Raw genomic sequence first — 21660 nt, 5'->3', positions numbered from 1 at the left:
TATTTCAAAACAACAGTGCAAAAAAGAAGGTAAAGCTAGTCTCACAATTGTTTTTTGGAAGTGTTTAGAAGTTTTTATACCTTGGTAACTAGTAAAAGACATTACTTTCTAATAAAGAGGGGGAAAATAATTCAAAAAGAACCCAGAATGACCAGGTGGTTAAGGCACTCTACTCATAATCTGAGGGTAACAGGTTCGAATCCTCATCCCACCAAATATGCTCACCCTTTCAGCCATGGGAGAATTATAATGTGATGATCAGTCCCACTATTTGTTGAGTAGCCCAAGAGTTGGCAGTGGGTGGTGATGATTAGCTGCCTTCCCTCTAGTCTTACACTACAAAAGTAGGGACAGTTAGCTCTCATGTAGCTTTGTGCAAAATTAAAAAAGAAACCAATTTTATCCAGCAAAAGGTGGGATTGAATGGCTTATTATAACTCTAAAAATACTGAAAAGCAACAAATGATGTTACCATACCCTTAAAATTGTTTTTACAATTATACTTAAAACTTTCATTTTCTCAAAGTGAATTTCAATATAAAACATTGATAGAATATTTGTCTGTTTCATGAATTTCACACAAATCTATGAGCTAGCTGCATTAGCCATTTTTAATTCATAAGTGACAGCTTAAAGGGAAGGCAGTTAATCAACATCATCCACCACAAACTCTGGAATTCTCCTGAGATTAAACAATGACATCACTCTTCTAACATACTAGATAGAAGCATTTTTGTTTTCAATTTTATTGAAAAATTTATAAAAGTAGTACTTAACCACAAAGTAACCATCAGTTCCCTTATTAAAACTTTGAATGTTTTATATATCTTCAAAATATTGGCAATTTTTAATAAACATTAACAAGTCTTCTCTACACAAAAAAATCAAATTTCTTATTCAAGTATTTTCACAAAAGGCTTCTACATGAACATAGAATTGGAATGTTGATTATTCCAAAGACAAAATGATTTTCATGCTAAAATTAAAATTACTTTTCCTTACCTAGAAAATTTCAAATTTAATTTATATAACCTCTAAAATAACCCAAAATAAACATATTTTTGTTCAGTAAAACTTTATCTTTTATTGTTTTTTCTCTACCCTAACCCTATACAGGCTCAATCAAATTGACCAATCTTGGATCCCTACATAAAAATTTAGGAAATAAATCTAACTTAATCTTTTTTTTTTTATATACAAATGACTGCATATTGTTACAGAAAACTATGGCTGTTTATTCTAAATAGCTTGAAGCTTATAAGTCTAAAACTGTTTGTATTTAATTTTGTTTTACTGCCCTTGGATCCATGTCTATTTAATAATCCCACCAGACAAGTTGTAAATCCTTTGAAAAAAGCCTCTCTCATGTTTCCTTATTGAATAATATATTACACGAGCTGTTTGTGAGCATATCCTGTGAATAATTTTTTATTATTGTACTTTTCATTATCTTATCTAATAAATTTATAATTTTTTACATTTCAGTTAAGTTTATAACGATATAAACATGCATATTATAACATGCAAGAAATACAAACATACACAATACTTACTTTGACTTTATTTTTTTGCTGTCAGTCGTTGAGGAATTGTAAGCCTATATTTTTATAATGATGGCAGTACATCTAATAATGTTTATTTATTTTAAGTTATGCACATAAGAACACAATAGCAGCACACACACAGACAAAGCAAACAATGTTCTAAGTATTATAATTTAACTGGCTTTCTAATTAAAATAAGAGGGGCTTAAATTAATTATCTTTGTTTCTCAATCTGCACGCCACGAGCTCAACTTTCAAACTGAAAACAAAACTGATACACTCTGTACTGAAAACAAAGTAGCATTATACATTACTTGATACACCAAAACTTTACCTTTATATTAGTTATAAATGATATAAAATGTAAAATTATTGGAGATGTGTAAAAGAAAGGAAAATTGGGTGTAAAAAATGGGTTTGCTTTTCTAGTTTGTCTCAATAAACAAATAAGATTGAATGCTGTAAAAATTACAATTTGCCTCAGTAATATATACTCTTCAAAACAAGAAATGCAAAAGGGATATTTTTGTTATTTTAAAGAGAAATATATGTAATAACGTTACAAGCTCAGAGTATGTGATGTTACACGTGTTAAAGCACTGATTGTCAGACCAAAATGACAATAAAAGTTGTGCACTTTGAAAACGGAGGAAAACCGGATTTTTCGCCAAAACGTATGCGTGTCCAATAAATTTGTTTGAGAGATCTGCATGTTCTGCAAGTGCAGCATGTGCAAAATCCCTATAAAAGTGACGGGTTCTCGGTTTCCATAGCTCAGTGTTAAGCCACCGACACGCAATACAGTTACGCCAAGACTGACTGAAGCACAATGCAACAACGCTATTGGTCGTTTGGAAGCAGGCAAATCTCGATCAGATGTTGCCAGAGCTGTGAATGTCCATCCAAGCACCATCACAAGGTTGTGGAATCGTCACCAACAACATGGATCAACTCATGACCATCCACGATCTGGCAGACCTCGTGTGACCATGCCCGCACAAGATCGCAACATCCGGTTAAGTCACCTTCGGGATAGGACCACCACTGCGACGTCTACTGCCTCAACCATACCAGAGCTGCGTAGGATTTCAGATCAGACCATACGCAACCGTCAACGAGATTTTTTAGGCCACACGTGCAACCCATCATGGTGAACGTCAACGACGTTTTTCAACATGACAACGCCCGTCCTCACACAGCCCAACTCACCACTGTCTTCTTGAGACACCACAACATCACAGTTCTTCCCTGGCTCTCCAGATCACCAGATTTAAACCCCATCAAACATCTTTGGGATGAGTTGGACCGATGTCTACGACGGCGACAACCTCAACCGCAGACTCTACCTCAGCTTGCAGCAGCTTTGCAGGCTGAGTGGACAGCCATTCCACAGGATGTGATTCGTCATCTCATCGCTTCCATGGGCAGGAGATGCCAAGCAGTTATTGATGCTTATGGGGAGCATACTCGTTATTGACGTTGAGTGACGTTAAACTTCACCTAGTGAGCGTGGACTTCGCCTTTGCAGACTTTGGATGTTCAGCAGGGAATGTGCAAAGTTTCACACATGTCATACAGAACTACCCAGAATAAACTTGTTAACAATTTGTCTCATATTTTGCCTTTTGCATTTCTTTTTTTGAAGAGTATATATATTATAATGACTAATTTACATTATATTGCATTAAATGCATGTAAATGGCAAGTTTACTATACCAGTAATATCTCATGTCCTTGATAATATCTTCAATATTGGCAATCAGAACTGACACATTTTCAAATTTCATTCCTCGACTAAAAAAGAAAAGGTTATGAGCTTTTAAATATCAAAATACCTTAAAAAAATATTTTCTTAGAACTTACAATATACTTCCATATACTGAAGAAAATGAATTTTAGAGTCTGTTTTATTACACACTAATTCACAATTAAATTTCTTATTTATCCTATACTTAGTATGATATTGTTTTTTTATGTAATGATGAATTACTTTTGCACACAAAGTATATAATGCCCACACTCACAATATAAAGTAATCAACCTTTTCTTTTTTCATCAAACTCAAAGTAGTTAATAAATGTACACTGTTCTGCAGAAAAGTATTTGAATGCCAACTTTCTTATGTGACTTAGTTTACTACTCTTACACACTACAACAAAAGTTGGCTAGTATAATACAGACATACATCATGTAGGTACAATTACCAAAGTGTATGTGTCCAATGCTAAAACACTGTGGATTACACAAATTCGAGGAAGATGAGAATTTGAGAGTGAGATAAAGCTGGAAAATCATCACAAAATGTAAATATAATGCTTGGTTTACACACAAGACATTGTATTTTAAATTTAATAGTAAAATATATGAAAAACAAGTTTAAAATGTAACAAATATTCATTTATTAGGATTATGAAAAAGCACCTTTGCTATAATTTATTCATAATCACTTTACTGCATCCATTGCAGCCTCATAAAGGAAGTACTTGCTATGTGTAAGGTCTTTGCAATATGCTATTTATGAATGTTGGTATGTATTAAAGGATGGGATATGAAAACATGGATACCACCTCCCAAAATATTTGACACAGACTTATTTGATGTAAAGCCAGGGAAACTGAATGATTGGTTAGAACTGTTTTTGGAGTGTTAAGAGCCATTTCAAAAAAGTTTGAAGTAATGACAAAGTGAACAATTTGCTCAAACAGTGATGTGTTAAGAGCCATTTCAAAAAGGTTTGAAGTAATGACAAAGTGAACAATTTGCTCAAACAGTGATGTGTTAACTGTGGTAGTGAGTGTTATGGCAAGGATTATATTCTGTGCATTAGGCACAGGACCTCCAACTGTGCAGTAACTACACATAGAAATGAACAATTATCACAGGCAATGGCAAACATCTTTGGTTAACAGATCACTTAAGCACAACAGATTTTTCCTTCCATGAAGCATGTATGACCCAGAACTGATTTTAAATTGAAATTATCAAACTTTCAAAGTAACCCACCAAGTAAGTACCAGATCTTAAGCCTTTAAAATATTTTTGGGACTACGTGAAAAGATTAATTCAAAATTTAAATCACAACCTTTCAATCTTTATCACTGGCCAAGCTTTTGAAACAATCATGTGAACAAGCAAAAAGGGTTGTTAATGATTTACTTAACAATTTGTATTCAAATGTCTCTCTTACTTCAATTCTGTTAACATGTGGTAATTTGAAAGTGCACATGGTACCTAAGATCAATATTTTCTTGAAGAGTTATAATACAGAACTTTCTGAGATGAAGCTCTCCTATTATACAATTATAAAATCATGCAAGGTACAACATTTTAGCATTCTGCAAAGGGATAACCATAATGTTGTAATGTATTGCTAAAGCAAGGAGAGGAATGATTTCAAGAGGTTAAAAAAAAGTATCTACAACCCACATACATACATACATATACAAAGTTGATTCTATGAAAAGAAGTAACTTGTGAACACAACAATACACTGCAGTTGAGCCTAACATGCAACAGCAAATGTAATTATTCACATGGATTTAGACACAGGTACTGTTTCTACAAACTTCTTCCAAATCATGTAACCAAACAGAAAACCAACTGCACAAAATGCATAAGCAGTTTCTGGCAAGTGCCAAATAGAAACATGTCATTAAATTGGACAAAGCATATACCTACTTAAGAATTTTCAAAATTCTGAGCAATTTATAATAATTCTGCTGATGTTATTATAGCATGTATAGAATACTATGCATATTACACACAATTAATATGTAAAAAACAACAATATATTACCTTTTATATACCTCAGTTTGAACACAATGAAAAGCATTAAAGTTACTCAACTCTCCCATTCATTAGAGTTCAAAGTGTGTTTATAACAAAAGTCATCATACCAATTCATTTACAGGGTCCTAAGATGCAAGACTAAGTATTAATTCATGCTATACCATTTATAAAGATATTCCATAGATGCCTATGCCTTTGAACTGCACAGAACATGTTCTGTAGTATGTGTGGTGTGTATAAAACCCTCTTGCTTTGGAAATTGTGCTGTAAAAAAATTCATTGCAAAGGCTTTGCCAGAGAACCTCAGTGATGGAAGAAGAAGCTGTAAGGCCTAAGAACTCATCTATGTTTCATTATTAAAGATAATGGATATCCTTCACTATTGCCAAAAATATCATAATGTAGTTGAGAACATGCCCCAGAGAAAGGCAGCAGTTATCCAAACAAAAAGCTGCATTACAGAATACAAGGACAGCAATTAGTGACATGAATATAAACATCTGAGTATAGAAAATGACATTAATGCACAATACTTTTCATTTACAGTTAAACTGTTTTATAAAATGTAACAAAATTAATATAAAACCATTGATTCTTAACAAGTGAAATTCAAAATGACACTCAAAACTTGAATGCTTTTGAATAGTTGACTATTCTCCTTGATACAAAGGTTTTTTATTACATGCATTTACAATGAGAAACAAAACAAAATTTACATTAAAAATAAGAAAACTAAAAAGAATTTAAAGTTGAAAAGAAAATCAAATATGTTAACAACAACAAAAAAAAAAGATTAACCTGACATTTGCTACTTTTCCATTCTATTATGTCTCACATTCAATAGAGGTTTCACACCATGCTTTTAGATTCAGTAATGTTGATATAAGTCACATCTGAGTCTACCCAGCTCTTACCAGTATTCATGGAAATCAAATGAAATATATGTTATGTCAGGAGAGTCATACAAAAGAATATGGTTTAAGTAAGCATCACCAACAACTTTTTCTTTTCCAGTTTGCTCTGCTAGGTTTATGATCACTACATTATTATATATTGAGAGTTCCTGGTGAAAATGCTTTGCAAAAGCTTCTCGAGTCTCTTCTTCACCTAAGTAATGAAAAACAAAAAGAGTACATAACTAGCCAGGAGGAAAAGTCATTTGTGGTATTTCTCAAACCATCTAAATAAAACTATTGTCCTCAGCTACATCATTTAATTTTTATGTCACTTTATACATTAGGCACAATAACAAATATAAAGATATCATGTTAGAAAAACACAAAATGATTAATTGCAATTGGAAATTCCCATTTCATTTAGAATAAACAGTCATGATTATGTCCCACCTATTTAAAAACACACAAAATAGTTATGCTGTAAATATTACATACACTTATGTTATTCATTTGAATAAAATGACAAGTTTATTAGATCAGCTACCCTATCAAATAGTACAATTATATAAATATTTACATCTTTCCATAAACTTTAGTTTAAATTTAAAATACATGTACCCATTATTAGCATTTTGTGAAAGTTTCTAACATTAGACAATGCAATGAAATACCTTTTCTTTAACTATATGCTTTTCTTATTTTACCCATTTATCATAAATTGCAATGAATCATGCCAGACTGTTGGTAGTAGCTAGATAAATTTTAAAAATTTATGTTTTAATGACACAGGTAAACAACAAGACTGAAGTAAAGCTGCAGAAAGAGAAGATTATTTTCTAGTTAAACATGATGTTTTTAAAAATTATATGAAAGTATTCACAACTGTCAGGGTGTACAGAAGACTTACCTCTATCCAGCTGAGGTGGAGGCCTATACTTGTACCCAAGTTGTCTCCAGAACACAGGAATTGATCCACGCACTTGCACAAATGAGACTATGTGAGATCCATAATGGATAATTTGCTCTGTTTCTACATAATTAGCACAGTGACCCAGTTCATCCACTCCCCGTCTTTTATAGCGAGTTCCTGCTCGAAATCTGCTTCGTCGGGAAATGAGTATTAAGTTATATGTTTTCTGTTGTTTATCCTCTTCATCAGGGCTCTGCAACTCAGCGAAACCAGTTGAATTATTATTTACAGGAGTGATGTCTTCTTCTTCAGACATATTGATCACACAATGCTGGATGAATACAAAACCTTGAATCATAGGTAGTATCCAATGCCCTGCTGCAGGATTCTATGTTAAAAGTTAAAAAAATTAAGCATACACACACATACACATATATATTTAATCCTAACAAATATAAGTACTTTCAATCATTTACTCACAATGTTTAACATTTATGAGACTTGTTTCAATAAACAACTGTTGTAATTGTTTCACATAATTCCCTTCAAATGTGTGTGTGTGTGTGTGTGTGTGTGTGTGTGTGTATATTCTTAAACACCGTACTGATCAAAATGATGTACCACATCCAGACTTATTGATAAACGAAACCAAGCTTTCTATCAAGTTTAAATTATAATCACTTTGAAAAGCATGAAAAGCTTGCTTAATACATCAATGTACTGACTGATTGTCAGTACAACCTATGTGTTGTTTCTCAAACCATGTAAATAAAAAAATTAGCACTTCTACTCCTGTACCTATGTGTTGTTTCTCAAACCATGTAAATAAAAATAAATATTGGTTACAGCTATATTATTTAATATTTGTCACTTTATACACTAAACACAGTAATAAATACAAATTCACTATGTTGCAAAAACAAAAAAATGATCAACAGCATTTCAAAATTCCTATTTAAGTATGAAATAAAAATCATGATTATATCTGATCTACCATAATATTAATGCATTGATAACAGGCTTTTTTCCTACAACACAAGGATAAATTTATTTACTATGATGCTGTTCAGTTTTCCATAGGTTCTCCAGCCAATCTCTACATCACTTTGTCAGACAAGGATGTAAAAATATTGTTAATTATGGTTACAGAAACACTATTATTATTAAGCTTCATTCTATTTACTTGTGAAGATGGACATCTAAATAAAAGTCTTCCAGTCAATACTGTAAACAGTGATCATTACAGTTTTAGTACGTAGGGCAGTGTTCAAAGAATAGTTTGTTTGTCGTGAATTTGAAAACAGTTCTAAAATATGTTAAGATTCAACAGACAACATTCCAGCAGTGGTAGATTTTTTAACCTTGTTAACAGAAATTGTTTGGCAATGTTCAAATAGTGGTCATAAATTAGTACTATTCTTGGAAAGTTTAACATTTTGATATGTATAATGCTCATTACTTAAACAAAAATTGTTGCATTAAAAAATAAAAAGAAGTTCCTTCTGTGTATTAAATCAGATCATTATGGGGAAGTATTAATGAACATGTTTAATGGTTGCATTGCTTGTATACTATGTACTGAATGAAACAAAATATATAATGACACTAATAATTTTATTACCAAAAAAGTACCAGTAAATCTACACTCCATCCTCTCCAACATGTATGTTTAATTAAAAACAATATTACAATTACAGGTCTATATGTATTTTCTAATAAAACTGTTAGTGTTACCCTGCCCTCTTTTGCTGTTTGTTTATTGTGTTTAAATAATCATAAAGTTATGTTAACAAAACCATGACTGTTAAACCTGCTAGAAATGACAGTCCATTAAAGATTTGTTTTGCTTAAGTCTGCTACAGTTATTTTAATTGCTCATGTAAAATTTACATTTGAATTAATGTGCTAATATTACTTATGTTATCTTTAGAAACAATTTTTACAAACAATACATAAATGTAATATATATAAAAACATTTTAAACTGTTAAAAGATCCTGTCTATTCAAAGAAGTAAGACACAGAACTTTTATTTGTGATTAAGCCTAACACTGTTCATGGTACAACTCATGAACCAGTGACATAACCCAGTTACTGATAAAGTACAAGCCATACTATAACAACACAACCTACAGAGAAACAATTTGGGTAATAACACACACACACACACACACACACACACACACAAAGAGGAATACAGAAAAAAAAGCAACAACCTGGTTAGAAACATTAAAAACATTCCGACTAGTAACCAGATTGAAAAACAAACAAGAAGAAAATTACATATAACAAGATTAAATAACATACCATAGTAATACAAATAACAGTAGCTCATTTTGACCAATAACCACACTGAAAAAATATATACTAAAGACAAACAAACAATACACAGAAATTTTCACTTGAAATAAAACTTGACATGTTATAATATTATTCTGATCAAATATAAAACCCAACAGGTGGTTGTAGTTATAAAATGGATATTGATGAAATAAATATAAATAATTTGGTTATTTTTCTACAGCCCTTATAACAAGGAATCATATTAAATAAACCACAATAATGTAGAAGAGGGATTTAATCTTCCTAATGGCAAAATGATTTCAAAAAATACTTTACTGACTTTGCAAGTGTAACCAATATTATAAGAAATACAAATAACCTAAGCACAAAGCTGCTATCAGGTACCTGAGATTCTGTTAGTTCTTGCAACATGTGCTTATTCCAAAAAAAACGATCATCAACTTGACACCACATGGGAGAGTTTTCTGTTTCTACAGCATCCTTCAGAATTTGCTGACGTTGTAAAGAGTTGGTCAGGTCTGCCGTTAAAGAGTAGTAAAATGAGTCTGTTTCTGTGAACAGCTTCTGAAGTTCCTAGAACATGTAACAACACAAGAATTAAAAACAAAGAATATATGTATAATAAGCCTGCCCTTGTACAACTTATGTGAGATGTAAGCTAGCTTCAATAAATCTAAATTTTCTATGAACGATGGTATGGTCAATTAGATACACTCTTAATGGGCTTAAAAGCATCTTTGCTGATTGCTCAAAGAATGTTAGCTCAAAAAGTCAGTTTTGACATAATTTCATTTTATAACAAAATTGTTATTTGTGGAAACATAGAACAAAAACTACTTTTCTTTGAATAGCTCTGGGCAAAAAAATGCCATATTTTTACCATCAAGGTCTGATTGGTCATGTCTCTCCAGGCAACAGGTAGAGAGAACAAACAGTGATGGTATGACCCAAGGAAACACAGATGGCTATGGCCTCCAAGGGTGTGTTGAGTGACAAAGACAGGGTGGGCACATGCTGATCAACCAATAGTGCCACCCCTCCATGTACTCATCCATCACACAGCCTGTCATTTCTGTACAGAGAAAACTGCCGAATGGTGACTGTATCAGCAGGTTTTAGAAATGTCTCTTGTAAGAAAAGACATACAGAATGGTAGGAAGCAATCAGTGTTTTGATATCATCCAGATTAGAACGTAAACCTCGACAGTTCCATTCTATCAAGGTGGCCATTTTTAATGACAGATAGGCGAAGTGGCCGGAGAACCCTTCTGTTTACAACCACGTCTTTTTTCCTTACTGTCCTTATTCGGAGGAGGTATATCGACCTCCATGGATCCTACCCTGAGTCGATTGAGTGGTACCTGGGTGGTATTGAGCACAGCCAATCTCTCATAAGATGATGGGAATATGATCACTTCCTCGTGGATTAATGTCAACGTCCCAGGAAAAGTAAGTAGCGAAGGGGAGCAGACAGAAAGATCAATAGCTGTAAATGACTGACTAGGTGCATGAAAATATGTGTAAGAGCCAGTATTTAATAGAGCCAGGTTGTGGTTCAGGAGCAGATGCTCTGTGGCGCACCCTCTCATATCAATACGGGAGCCACCCACAGGGGATTATGCCCACTGAAATCTCCCAAGTTTAAAATGGGGTTAGGCAGTTGTTCAATGAGAGTATTGAGGTCTGATTGATTATAATGCATTTCAGGTGTAAGGTATAGAGAGCAAATAGTGATGGTACAAACCAAGGAGACACGGATGGCTACAGCCTCCAAGGGTGTGGTCAATGACAGTGACCGTGTGGGCACATGCTGATCAACCAGCAATGCAACTCCCCCATGTCCCCGTCCTACATATAGCCTGTTGTTCCAGTATAATGAATAGTGGCAGATAGTAACTGTACTTATAGGCTGTAGAATTGTTTCTTGCAAAGAAAGACATATGGGATGATAAAAGTCAATCAGATCTTTGATGTCAGTCACATTTGATTGGAAACCTCGTCAGTTCCATTGGATTAGTGTGGCCATGTGTAATTATTTCAGAAGAAAAGACGGTAGAGAGTCCTTCTGCTTACGACTGCATTGTTTTCTTTATTGGATGTGGGTCTATCATCCTCTACGGATCCTGCTCTAGCTCGAATGGTTGGGTCTGAATTTATTGCTACACATACTAATGATTGAGGCTGCAGACAAGTTGTTTGTTTAATTTTTGGGGTATCAAGAGACGGAGACCCCATGGAAACATCTTGACTTGAAGAAGGTGAAGTTTGGCAATGACTGGAAGGAGTGGTCAGGACAGAGATGGAAGGAGACACTAATTCATGAACTGTGTTGATTTGAGGAAGTGTTTCATTAAGATTTGCTGGTGAAGACTGTGTAGGGGATAGGGTAAGGTCTGTTTAAACTCCTACTGTAGTCGTAGAACGGGTTATAGCAGCATAAGGTCTGGTCGGAATAGGTAATAACAATTTTTGACCCTCTGTGTAAGTGAGATTGTTAATGTTTTGAGATCTACTTCTTTTTCTTCTACCCATTTAGGGCAAGAGGTAAAATAAAAAAGATGTACCATTACAATTTAAACAATGTGGTTCGAGTTGGCATTCGGTGGCATATTGTCTCTACCACCACAACAGGCACAGGTCAAGGAACCACAGCAAGATTGTTTTGAATGACCAAATCGTTGATAATGGAAACATCATACAGGATTTGGAATATAAGGTCACACCTTACAATTCAGATATCCTGCTTTTGTTGTGATGGGAGAACATGGTACAGTAAATGTTAGTATTAGAACATTTGTTGGTTCCAGAATTCCAACTTTACAAGTAAAGATTCGACATACTACTGTGACACATTGGCTGGTGCGACCTGCAAGGATCTCCAATTCAAAGACAGTCCTTAAATCTCTTTCAACTATGACTCCTCTGAAAATATTCAAAGTGGAATGAGGAGTAACTTCAATAGGTATGTCCTCCAAAGCCTTTGATGTCAGAAGGAGTTTGGAATGCTGTGATAAAGATGTTTCCACTAAGATGTCTCCCGAACATAGCATTTTACCAATTTAGGGGAGCCAGCAAGCCCTTCTGAATAAAAAATGGGGACATCTGCCCTAGAGGTTTGTCAGTTAAGGAATGCAAAATTAGGAATTGTGGGAGAGATTCAAGTGGTAAGTTAGGCTGTACAGATTCATCAATGCATGGTCGTTTTTCAGTAGTTGGGTTTTTCTCAATGGTTTCAAGTTGTGTTTTTTTTTTTTTGTTTTAGGAGTATCCCTAATAAATAGAAAATTTTTTGGTACCCACTGACCCCACCCACCATGGAGCCCTACAAAGGATGCACCACAGTGCCTTAATGGCACTGCAGCGACGCCAAGGTTTTGTGAGCACTATACCCAAACATCAGCGTCAGACACAATGTCTACAACACCTGTTGTGGACATCCTATGCTGGTACTCAGTTAACCCTGGCCCAAATGAACTAGACGATTGATCCTGGGAAGGGGACACCCCAAGACTGCCCATTTACAGGAATTCAAGGCCAAAGTGGTGTGTTGGAGTTGGACCCCTCAACCACCAGGATTCTCTCTTCCCCTTCTCGGGTTACCATGCATGGCAAACACGCAGGTGGATGTTTAGATCCCAGAGGAGATAAACTGTAAGAAAAGAACCTTCTCTGGGAGGTCCCCTCACCATGTAAAGGAATCCACATCGAGGGGTACATGTGATGTATGCACAAGCCCAAGAAATTCATGTGAGGAGAGAAAGCTAGAACAACTCTGCAAAAGATACAAGGTGTTCATGCACAAACAAAAGGTAGAGCCTTGAACAGCAGCACCTTACCCTTGTGCACAAATCTGAGAAACATCTGGGAAGATTCCATTATGGGAATATGGAGTTAAGCATTGGTAAAATTGAACTTGGTCTTCCAGAGCCCTGGCACAAAGTGCCTTCATAGGGGAAAAAAATTCATCATAAAGCAAGGAGAATCTTAAAATTAGTTGAGCCAAAACAAATTGGTGATTAGACCCCAATCTTCTGTCTTCCTGGGTACAAAAATAAATGGGAATAAAATCCCAAAAGAATGGAATCAACCCTTGCTGCCACCCTTCAGACTAACAACTCTCTTATGGCCCAGGAACATAGCTCCATTCACCATGGATCTGTTGGAGATCGAGAGGCAACAGGTTGTGCAGATAATGATAAAGGTGATGTACATTGAATAACCAATCCTGAAGCTAAAACATAAGAGAACCCATGGATTCTTAAGGAAAGAACTCCAGATGTCCAGAAAGTGATATAATCATGCTCCCACTGCTCCTCCACTCATGAGATCATCACTGATGCTGTTGTCGCATGTCTGTCCAAGCTGAGAATCCTTAAGAATAAAGATGGACTCTATTATGGGAACCAATAGGCTGAAAATCCAAAGGAATGGATTGGGAAGCACAATAAGCTGACACTCCAAAATCACCACCCAATGATGAAAAAAGGTGAGAAGTCAGCAACGATAAAGAAGAATGTAAATAGGCTGTATTAACTCTCGTAAATACAACTGGATGGAGAAAAAGAGATTCCGGTAACTCCCTGTGTGCAAAATATACTAAACAGATGCTCACCAACAAACTGACCAGGAAACCAAAAAAGAACTGAAAACAATCTGGCTGAGGTAGATATCAGCAAAATTCCCAACCTGTCCTCAAACTTCTGAGGAATACCAATAGACTTCAGACAAAAGTTGGATTGAAGATAAATATGTTAAGACAGTCATGATAATAAGATAAATCTGAGAAAACTGATCTACTTAAAATGATCACAAGCTCTAATCTAAACCTTCAAATGTCCAAGAGAAGGTCCATCTGTTAAGAATCTGCATATAGCTTCTCCTGGCAGTGATAAGGTAAAGCATGCTGTTTTGACAAGCAGCAGGAACAAGGCATAACTACCTCATTATGTAATCAAGAGGCAAATCTCCCAGCCTGAACAGCAATATCAGGAGAAGGAAAAAGAGCCAGAAAAAGTCTAAATTCTCTCCAACCAACCCCAGGCAATTTGCAAAAGCTGCTTCAGAACCTCCCAGAGACACACTCTTGATCTGCATATATGTTTCCATCTCTCAGTGGATCATATCACTGTCAACTTTGACTAAGAGTGACATCTACCCTGGCTATTGACAAACATCAGATGGCAAAGGTGGAAGAGAAGTTTTGTTTGCCTCTGTTGTAGAAACATTATCTCAGGAATTTAAACCCTCAGAACATTTTTTTAAATTATAAATATCAGTGAAGATATAACTGTAGAAATACCAACAATCTTCAAAGTCACAACATAAGTTATGAATAATCACAACACTCCTGTTTATAGAATCCTGTGCTGAATGCTCTGTTGAGAAAAAGTGACTACATTATTTAAATGAGATGTTTATGTTCAGCACTTAGATAGAGGGTGCACTGAAGGTGGTGGAGACTTTTGTAAATTAGAATTTTTCACAGGCATTCAAGTATGTAAATTTAGAATTAAATTAAATATTAATTATCATGAAAGATTAACAGAATTTTCAGCAATGTAGTGAGGAACTACAAAACCTAATAACTGAAAATTATTTTGAATGTTATTCTAAAAGTTATTTAGAATTATTGCTAATTTGATGCTTACAATAACCTACATATTTGTTTGTCTATCAGTTTGAGAAATTTACACACAGCTACACAAGAGCTATTTGTTTACAGCTTTCCTTAACTTTTAACTGATAGCCCAAAGGGAAGGCATGCTAGTCAACAGCACCCACAGCACTAACTCTTGTCTAAACAAACAAATTCGACTATCAATCTTATAGTACATCCATAGTCTCAAAGTGTAAAGCACATTAAAGTTTTGTATTCACAGTCTGGGCATACTAATCACTACCTGAATAACACCTGGCCCTAAGCTATATATAAATTGTGTAAAATAAGATTTAATTTGTATAATTATAGGCACACCTTTCTCCATGTTAAAATATTTTTATTTGCAAGCAATGCTGCCTGATGAAGGCTCCGATAGGAGGGTGGAAACATCTCAAGTAAAAATATCTTAACGTAGAGAAAAAAATCCACGTACAATTCTATATTTTAATTTACCTACCTTATAAGTCTTAAAAAACAAAACAATTTACTCATAAACCAATTTTAAATGACGAACACAGGGCAGTAATTATGTTTTTTGGGGGGAATTGCACACACCTATCATCACAAATGTGGTTACTGCATGTGACATTTCTTCCAAATTTCTTACAGTTGAAAGAGTATATTTTGTTGACTTGAAAAGTGTACAAATGCGCTTCTAGAGCTTAACTTCCCATTCCAGGACACACCTCATGGTATGGTATCTTAATACCTATTCAGACATGGAATTCCAACAAAACGTTGGGAGCTGCCTGTCCGCCAAAATATATCAAGATGGAATTCCATGTGTATTTACCATTTTTTCTGCTGTACCTGATCTTCTAAGCTACTGATACTTTTTTATTGTTGTGCATTTCAGATTTTCTATGTAAACATACAAAAACCTATTGCTATCTTAGATTAATATATAAAACTTTCTTAGTATGTACAAATTTGAAGATAAACTGATTGAATTAATTAGCTTAATATTTTTTCACTCATCTATATATGTTCTTTGTACATTTAACAATGAAGTGAATAGGCATAAATTATGTTTTAACAAGTGTATCACAGTATTCTCTATCATTCAATAAAGTATAACTAAACTTATCAAATTCTATATGACACACAAAAGGAAACAGACACTGATACTGTCTTTAATATCCTATTCCCAGTTTTCTCCTGAATAAGAAAGGTACACCTTTCAAAAGCACTCAAGATATAGCATTTTTATTAATTTCTATCAAGACTTCTTAAGACTACATGTTTTTTTAACATCATCTATGAAAATGTAAATATTCAAATAATATGTATCCCTTTTACAAGGATTTCTAGAGCTCAAAAATGAAAATTTTATATTATGATAGAAGTTAAGTAACTTACATCTAATATTCTTCGCTCAAGTTTCTCTCTGGTTTTACTTTCCTTCTAAAAAAAAAAAAAAAATAAAAGATATGGAGCAGAAAGCACACATTCAAGAATTTCTTCAAACACAAAAACTATATCAATTAGGAAAAGACACAGAAAAACATCTAACTAGCACAAGTGTATTGTTCATAGAGTTGCATAAAGCTACAACTGTTGCACCATTCACAGAACTTATTCTTGATTTTTTAAATCATCTACCCAATCAAAAACATAGTTTAGAATGAGTTTTTAATTTGTATCCATTCACATAAATACATGTATGGATTTCTTTTAATATCACAACAGAAAATTAAAATAGTTATTGACTGAAAAACACTGCTACATAACTACACACAACAGTTTCTAGTTGTAAGGACACTAAAATGTTAAATTAAAAATCTCTTCATATTTTACATCTAAATATGATGACATTTTTAACTATGCCTACATTGCTACAGTATTTTAAGATTGAAAAAAATATCCCAGTTAGGAAAACCACAGTGTTAATTAAACTGCTATAAAAATAAGTGCTGCAGTTTCCTATAATTATAGCATGCTGTTTTAAAATAAATCCTAAAATATATGAAAGTATGACTTAATGACCAAATGTGAAGTAAAAATATAGTTTAAACATACATATTTCTGACATGATTACTAAAACTTCTGATTCTGATTTCCAGATTCTTAGTAATAATTATATAGCACATGTCACACTGAATGACCAATTATTTTTTATTCACACAGTTTGCTCCAATGTTGTTTTTTCTGTTAATTTAATAATTTCCAGAATTTGCACACAACTGTCTTGTATTTACTAAGCCATATGGTTTTTACAAACCATTTTCTAGGGTTGCTATTATTCTTAGAATTGAAATTAAATACTGACATTACTATTCCAAGTGGTATACATAATGAATCAATACACATACTGTTATGACATGTTCCATTATTAAGTCTGTTTTTTTGGTTTATTTGTTTAAATAATATGAAGTCCAGTCCACTGAATGATAACAAATTAACCTATTTCTTCAATAATGTTTGCTACATCAACTGGACTTGTAGGACTAACTTCAAATACAATATTTCAACAGGAATTTCAAAACTAATGACACTTGCACCTAATTTACATGTTTCTTTACTGATTGAAGCTAAGTAACTGAATAGCAGAACAGATGCAATAACTCTCACTGCTAACACTAAAGTACTCCTCTTAACCCTCATTGTATACCTGTTAGTGATTACTTGTATTTAAACAGTGATTTTGTTTCTTCATACACCATGAAGCTCCTAAACTTTCAACATTCACAAACTTTCCACACCCAAAATGTCATGCCCCTCTAACAACTACCTATATTAATATACAAAATTTTAGCTTAAAATAGTACCTTTCTAGGTTTTACTTGTGTAGTTGCAGTCTTGATGGTGTTCCAAGTTTTCTGTAGCCTGTGTGGTTGAGGATCGAGGCTGACTATTTGACCTTCAGTTCTAACATGCTTATGATGTTTTCTGCACATCTTTATCATAAAGTTCCAGATGTAGAAATGTTAACATTAAAAAAAAGAAAGAAAAGAAATCTTGATACCCTAATACTAATATTATTACATTTATATTAATTATTTCACCGATTAATATGAAATTAAATACTATTTTGCTTTATTATTAAAACATTTCCAAACATAAGATTGTTTTATAGACTGATTTATAAAAAAAAGTTCAAACGTTAATCCATGTTCATTTTTGGTTTTCACAAACAGTGAATTCCGATGCTCATTTGACAAAAAACTATTAAGAAATGTAATATGATTGTTTACAACATTTCTCAGAAATTAAAAATATTAAAATAAACTAACACTACTTTAATGCATATATATAAATTCAAATTTCATTATAATGTCAAGTACATAGACCTCTAGGTTTTGGTAAAACTTTTTCAATTAAAAGTTAACTTTTCTCATTTACATTTAAACTACTTTAGTTACCAGAGCTGATATATGTTTAGTTAAATATGAAAAATTCCTGATAAAATAATCAATTACCAGGACAAACAACTGTATTTAGTGGCAATTTCATTTGTGGAGTTTTAATGTATCATCCATCTCTTCAAAGGCATCATTCTGAGAGATTAAACCATCTTCTCCAAACACTTGGAAGATGTAAATTAAAACCTTTTAATTATATACACTTAGGTAAATATAATGAAATTGGATTTTTAAATTCAATAAAACATAAAGCTATTCAATTGGTAATTACAAGCTTATTTGATATAAAATAAAAAAGTACCTCAATGTTAAGAAACTAAGATATGAACATAACTAAAATGTTTGACTTTCTTCACATAGAATTCATCCTATGAAATGAGTTCTAAAACCACATATAAAAATGGTAATTATACATATAACTGTATGAAGTTGTATCTAATATCAATCACATGCATTTCAATGTTGGCTTGCTCATTTGATGCAAGTCAAATACAATATTTCACAACTTCTATTTTTGCAATTTAATAATTTTTTTACATTTAAAATATATTCTCCATTTACAGAGTTCTAATACTCCTTATATTTTACTTTTTCTATGAACATCAGTATCATTGGTTACATTTTGTGTATTCTTGATATGGCCTCCATTTAGTGAGTTCTGATACTACTTTATTTCATGTTTTCCATGTGAACATCAGTATCATTGGTCACATCTTGTGTATTCTACAGTCAAAACTATTCTTTTCATATTAATATTTCAATTATGATTTGTTTGTTTTTAGGCTAATAAAGTTACTTAACATAAAATATTATTTTGAAACCTCTTTAAGTACCCTGATGCGTCATCTTAACTCTTGAAAAAAAAAAAGAGAGAAAACTACACAAACAAAAATATTTCACAAATCATTATAAAAAAACATGAAGAAAGTAAACAAAATTAATTTTCAACTTTATGACATCCAAGTAAAATTTTTAGGCTCCATAAAATTCCTATGGACAATTTTTAACAAAAAATCAACCTGGGACCACTTTCCCAATAAGCTCAAAAAAGTGCAACAAAGATTACACCATCTTTCAAAAGTGAGTGGTAATGACAAAGGATGTTACATACAATCCATTGTGCTGATTTTCAAAGTTTACATCACACCCATTGTTGAATACAGTAACATGATAACATACACTATGTGAAAACAATTACATATTTCATCACACTACCACAAACTGAAACCATCAAGACAGCATATTAACTCCCAGGACCTATCAACACAACAAAGTAAACTACAATAAATCAAAGAATGCATCACGAATTAAGAAGATTTTGTTTAAGAAAAAATTATCTAACTGCACCTCATCCTCTCAGTTCCTAAACTTAGCTGCCTGGGGAAATATACATTACCCTTGAACCTTATAAAAGCCATATCCACAAAATAATAAAATCATTAACCACTTCAAAGCATTTTGCCTTCTCAAGCTTTTCCATTCAGATCCTAAATCAAGACAACTATGCAACACATAAGGAAATTTATGTGTTTATCCTGACAACAAAGTTTAAGAAGTCATATCAACAAATGTTAATAACCACCAAAAGGGACCTCTACACATTTTGAATTTCAATTAACAACACTAATGATAACAAACTTTCAAAATAAGGAAAATTTACTAAAGGTAAAATAGAAGTTAACATTAGAATATTTAAGAATTTTGTTCCTAGACATAACAGGATCTAAAACATTATTCCCCAAAAATGCATTTAACATACTGCTCACACACTTATAAAACCTAATGCACTTATCACTATTAAGTTATTTCCTAGTTACTTCTCTAGAAATTTAAATTAACATTTAACAAATATTAAAAAGGTAAAGTTAAAATTAGGTAACACTGAAATTAAATTAAATTTATAAATCATATACAGGCCTATTAATTGAATATAGATGCTAAGCCACTTTTAAAATGTCTGATAAAATTCTTAAAAAATTACAATACAGCAGCACAGAGTACTAACATCAGCCCTCAGTTTTACTCGTCAGTTACACAAAGCATGTGACATAATACTAATAAAAGACAGGCTAACAATATTAGCAACTAACTGTTATAATAAACATGAAACTAGAAACACGTTCACCTCTGCCCTCCACATGCTTTTCTACAATATTGCCATACTACCTATACTACAAACAAACACAGTAGTGCATCAAAACTAAGCATGCAGTTACACACACACACACACATTAAATCCAATATTAAGTGTTACAATTTGTTTGTCAGCTTGGGCACAAGACAGGTAGAAGATTTAGTGACTGTTTTATGAAAGTGGATTTTTCAAAGGTTCTCCCATATCTAATTCTGTGGCACTTGATTTGTTGACCATTGCTTCTCTGTGACCTTGTCTACAACCCTGGTCTTCATCTCACTATCTTTGCCTTTTGCCAACTCACCAATTTTACCTTTATTTTTTATTCAAATTCTAGATTGTAGTACTTTTGATAAACATTTTAAGTTATTTTAACATTAGACAAAAATTGTGTGGTAACAATTAAAAATATTTCTTGAATAGTATAAAGTGAAAGTTCTCTTTAATTAAATATAACACCATGCAACAAAATTTTTACTTGTTCTTGTTCCTGGGCAGAAAGTGTTATTTCCCAATTGCTTATACCTAAAGTAAATGGAAAAGACCTATTTTTCTCTTCAAACTTTGCATTTGTGACCTGGACAATGAAATTTTCAATTTTACCCATTTTCCAAAACATTCCAGGTAAATTCAAGTGCTGAGTAGCTGATAGAGAATTTTCTCAAACTTACAAGAATTTTCAAGAACTTTCTAGAATGTTGTAGAACTTACAAGAATTTTCTAGAACTTCCCATAGTAATGTATACATACAGGGGCTCAACACTCACCACTTCAGCTTAGTTCATGCTGCCTACATGAACACATACACCTTCTGATTTTATCACAGATGACATCAAGAAGCTGCAAAAATTTTCCAGCATTCTGCTATGTATGTGGCCAATTTACCAAGACAAAAGTAAAAAAGTACTCTGTGACAGCATCTGCTAAAATGTGTGAGGCCTACAAGGCATATTTTGGCATGCCTGTTGGAAATTAAGACAAACTCTCGGCACCTCATTTTACCTGCAAGCACAGCAAAAAAACACTAGAAGGTAAAACAGACAATTTTTGCTTGCTTGAATAG

General features: G+C 33.1%; 1 protein-coding gene across 3 annotated transcripts in view; it reads right to left on the bottom strand.

Annotated features, from left to right (window-relative positions):
* sp3 (phosphatidylinositide phosphatase spermathreecae) overlaps window positions 1-21660 on the bottom strand; it is a 61892-nt gene that overhangs the window by 34126 nt on the left and 6106 nt on the right. For all 3 annotated transcript variants that reach the window (XR_013029293.1, XM_076506015.1, XM_076506027.1), the window contains exons 4-9: window positions 17870-17998; window positions 16461-16505; window positions 9827-10015; window positions 7137-7527; window positions 6248-6440; window positions 3261-3338 (exon numbers count right to left, since the gene is read on the bottom strand). Coding sequence is in view for 2 of the 3 variants with exons in the window: in XM_076506015.1 (XP_076362130.1) it covers window positions 3261-3338; window positions 6248-6440; window positions 7137-7527; window positions 9827-10015; window positions 16461-16505; window positions 17870-17998 (1025 nt within the window). In the remaining variant the exon portion in view is untranslated. The remainder of the gene's footprint in view (window positions 1-3260; window positions 3339-6247; window positions 6441-7136; window positions 7528-9826; window positions 10016-16460; window positions 16506-17869; window positions 17999-21660) is intronic.

Source organism: Tachypleus tridentatus, chromosome 1 (assembly GCF_004210375.1).
Source record: "Tachypleus tridentatus isolate NWPU-2018 chromosome 1, ASM421037v1, whole genome shotgun sequence".
NCBI lineage: Eukaryota > Metazoa > Arthropoda > Merostomata > Xiphosura > Limulidae > Tachypleus > Tachypleus tridentatus.
The sequence above is the reverse complement of the archived record's forward strand: the minus strand, read 5'-3'. Positions and strand labels throughout refer to the sequence as shown.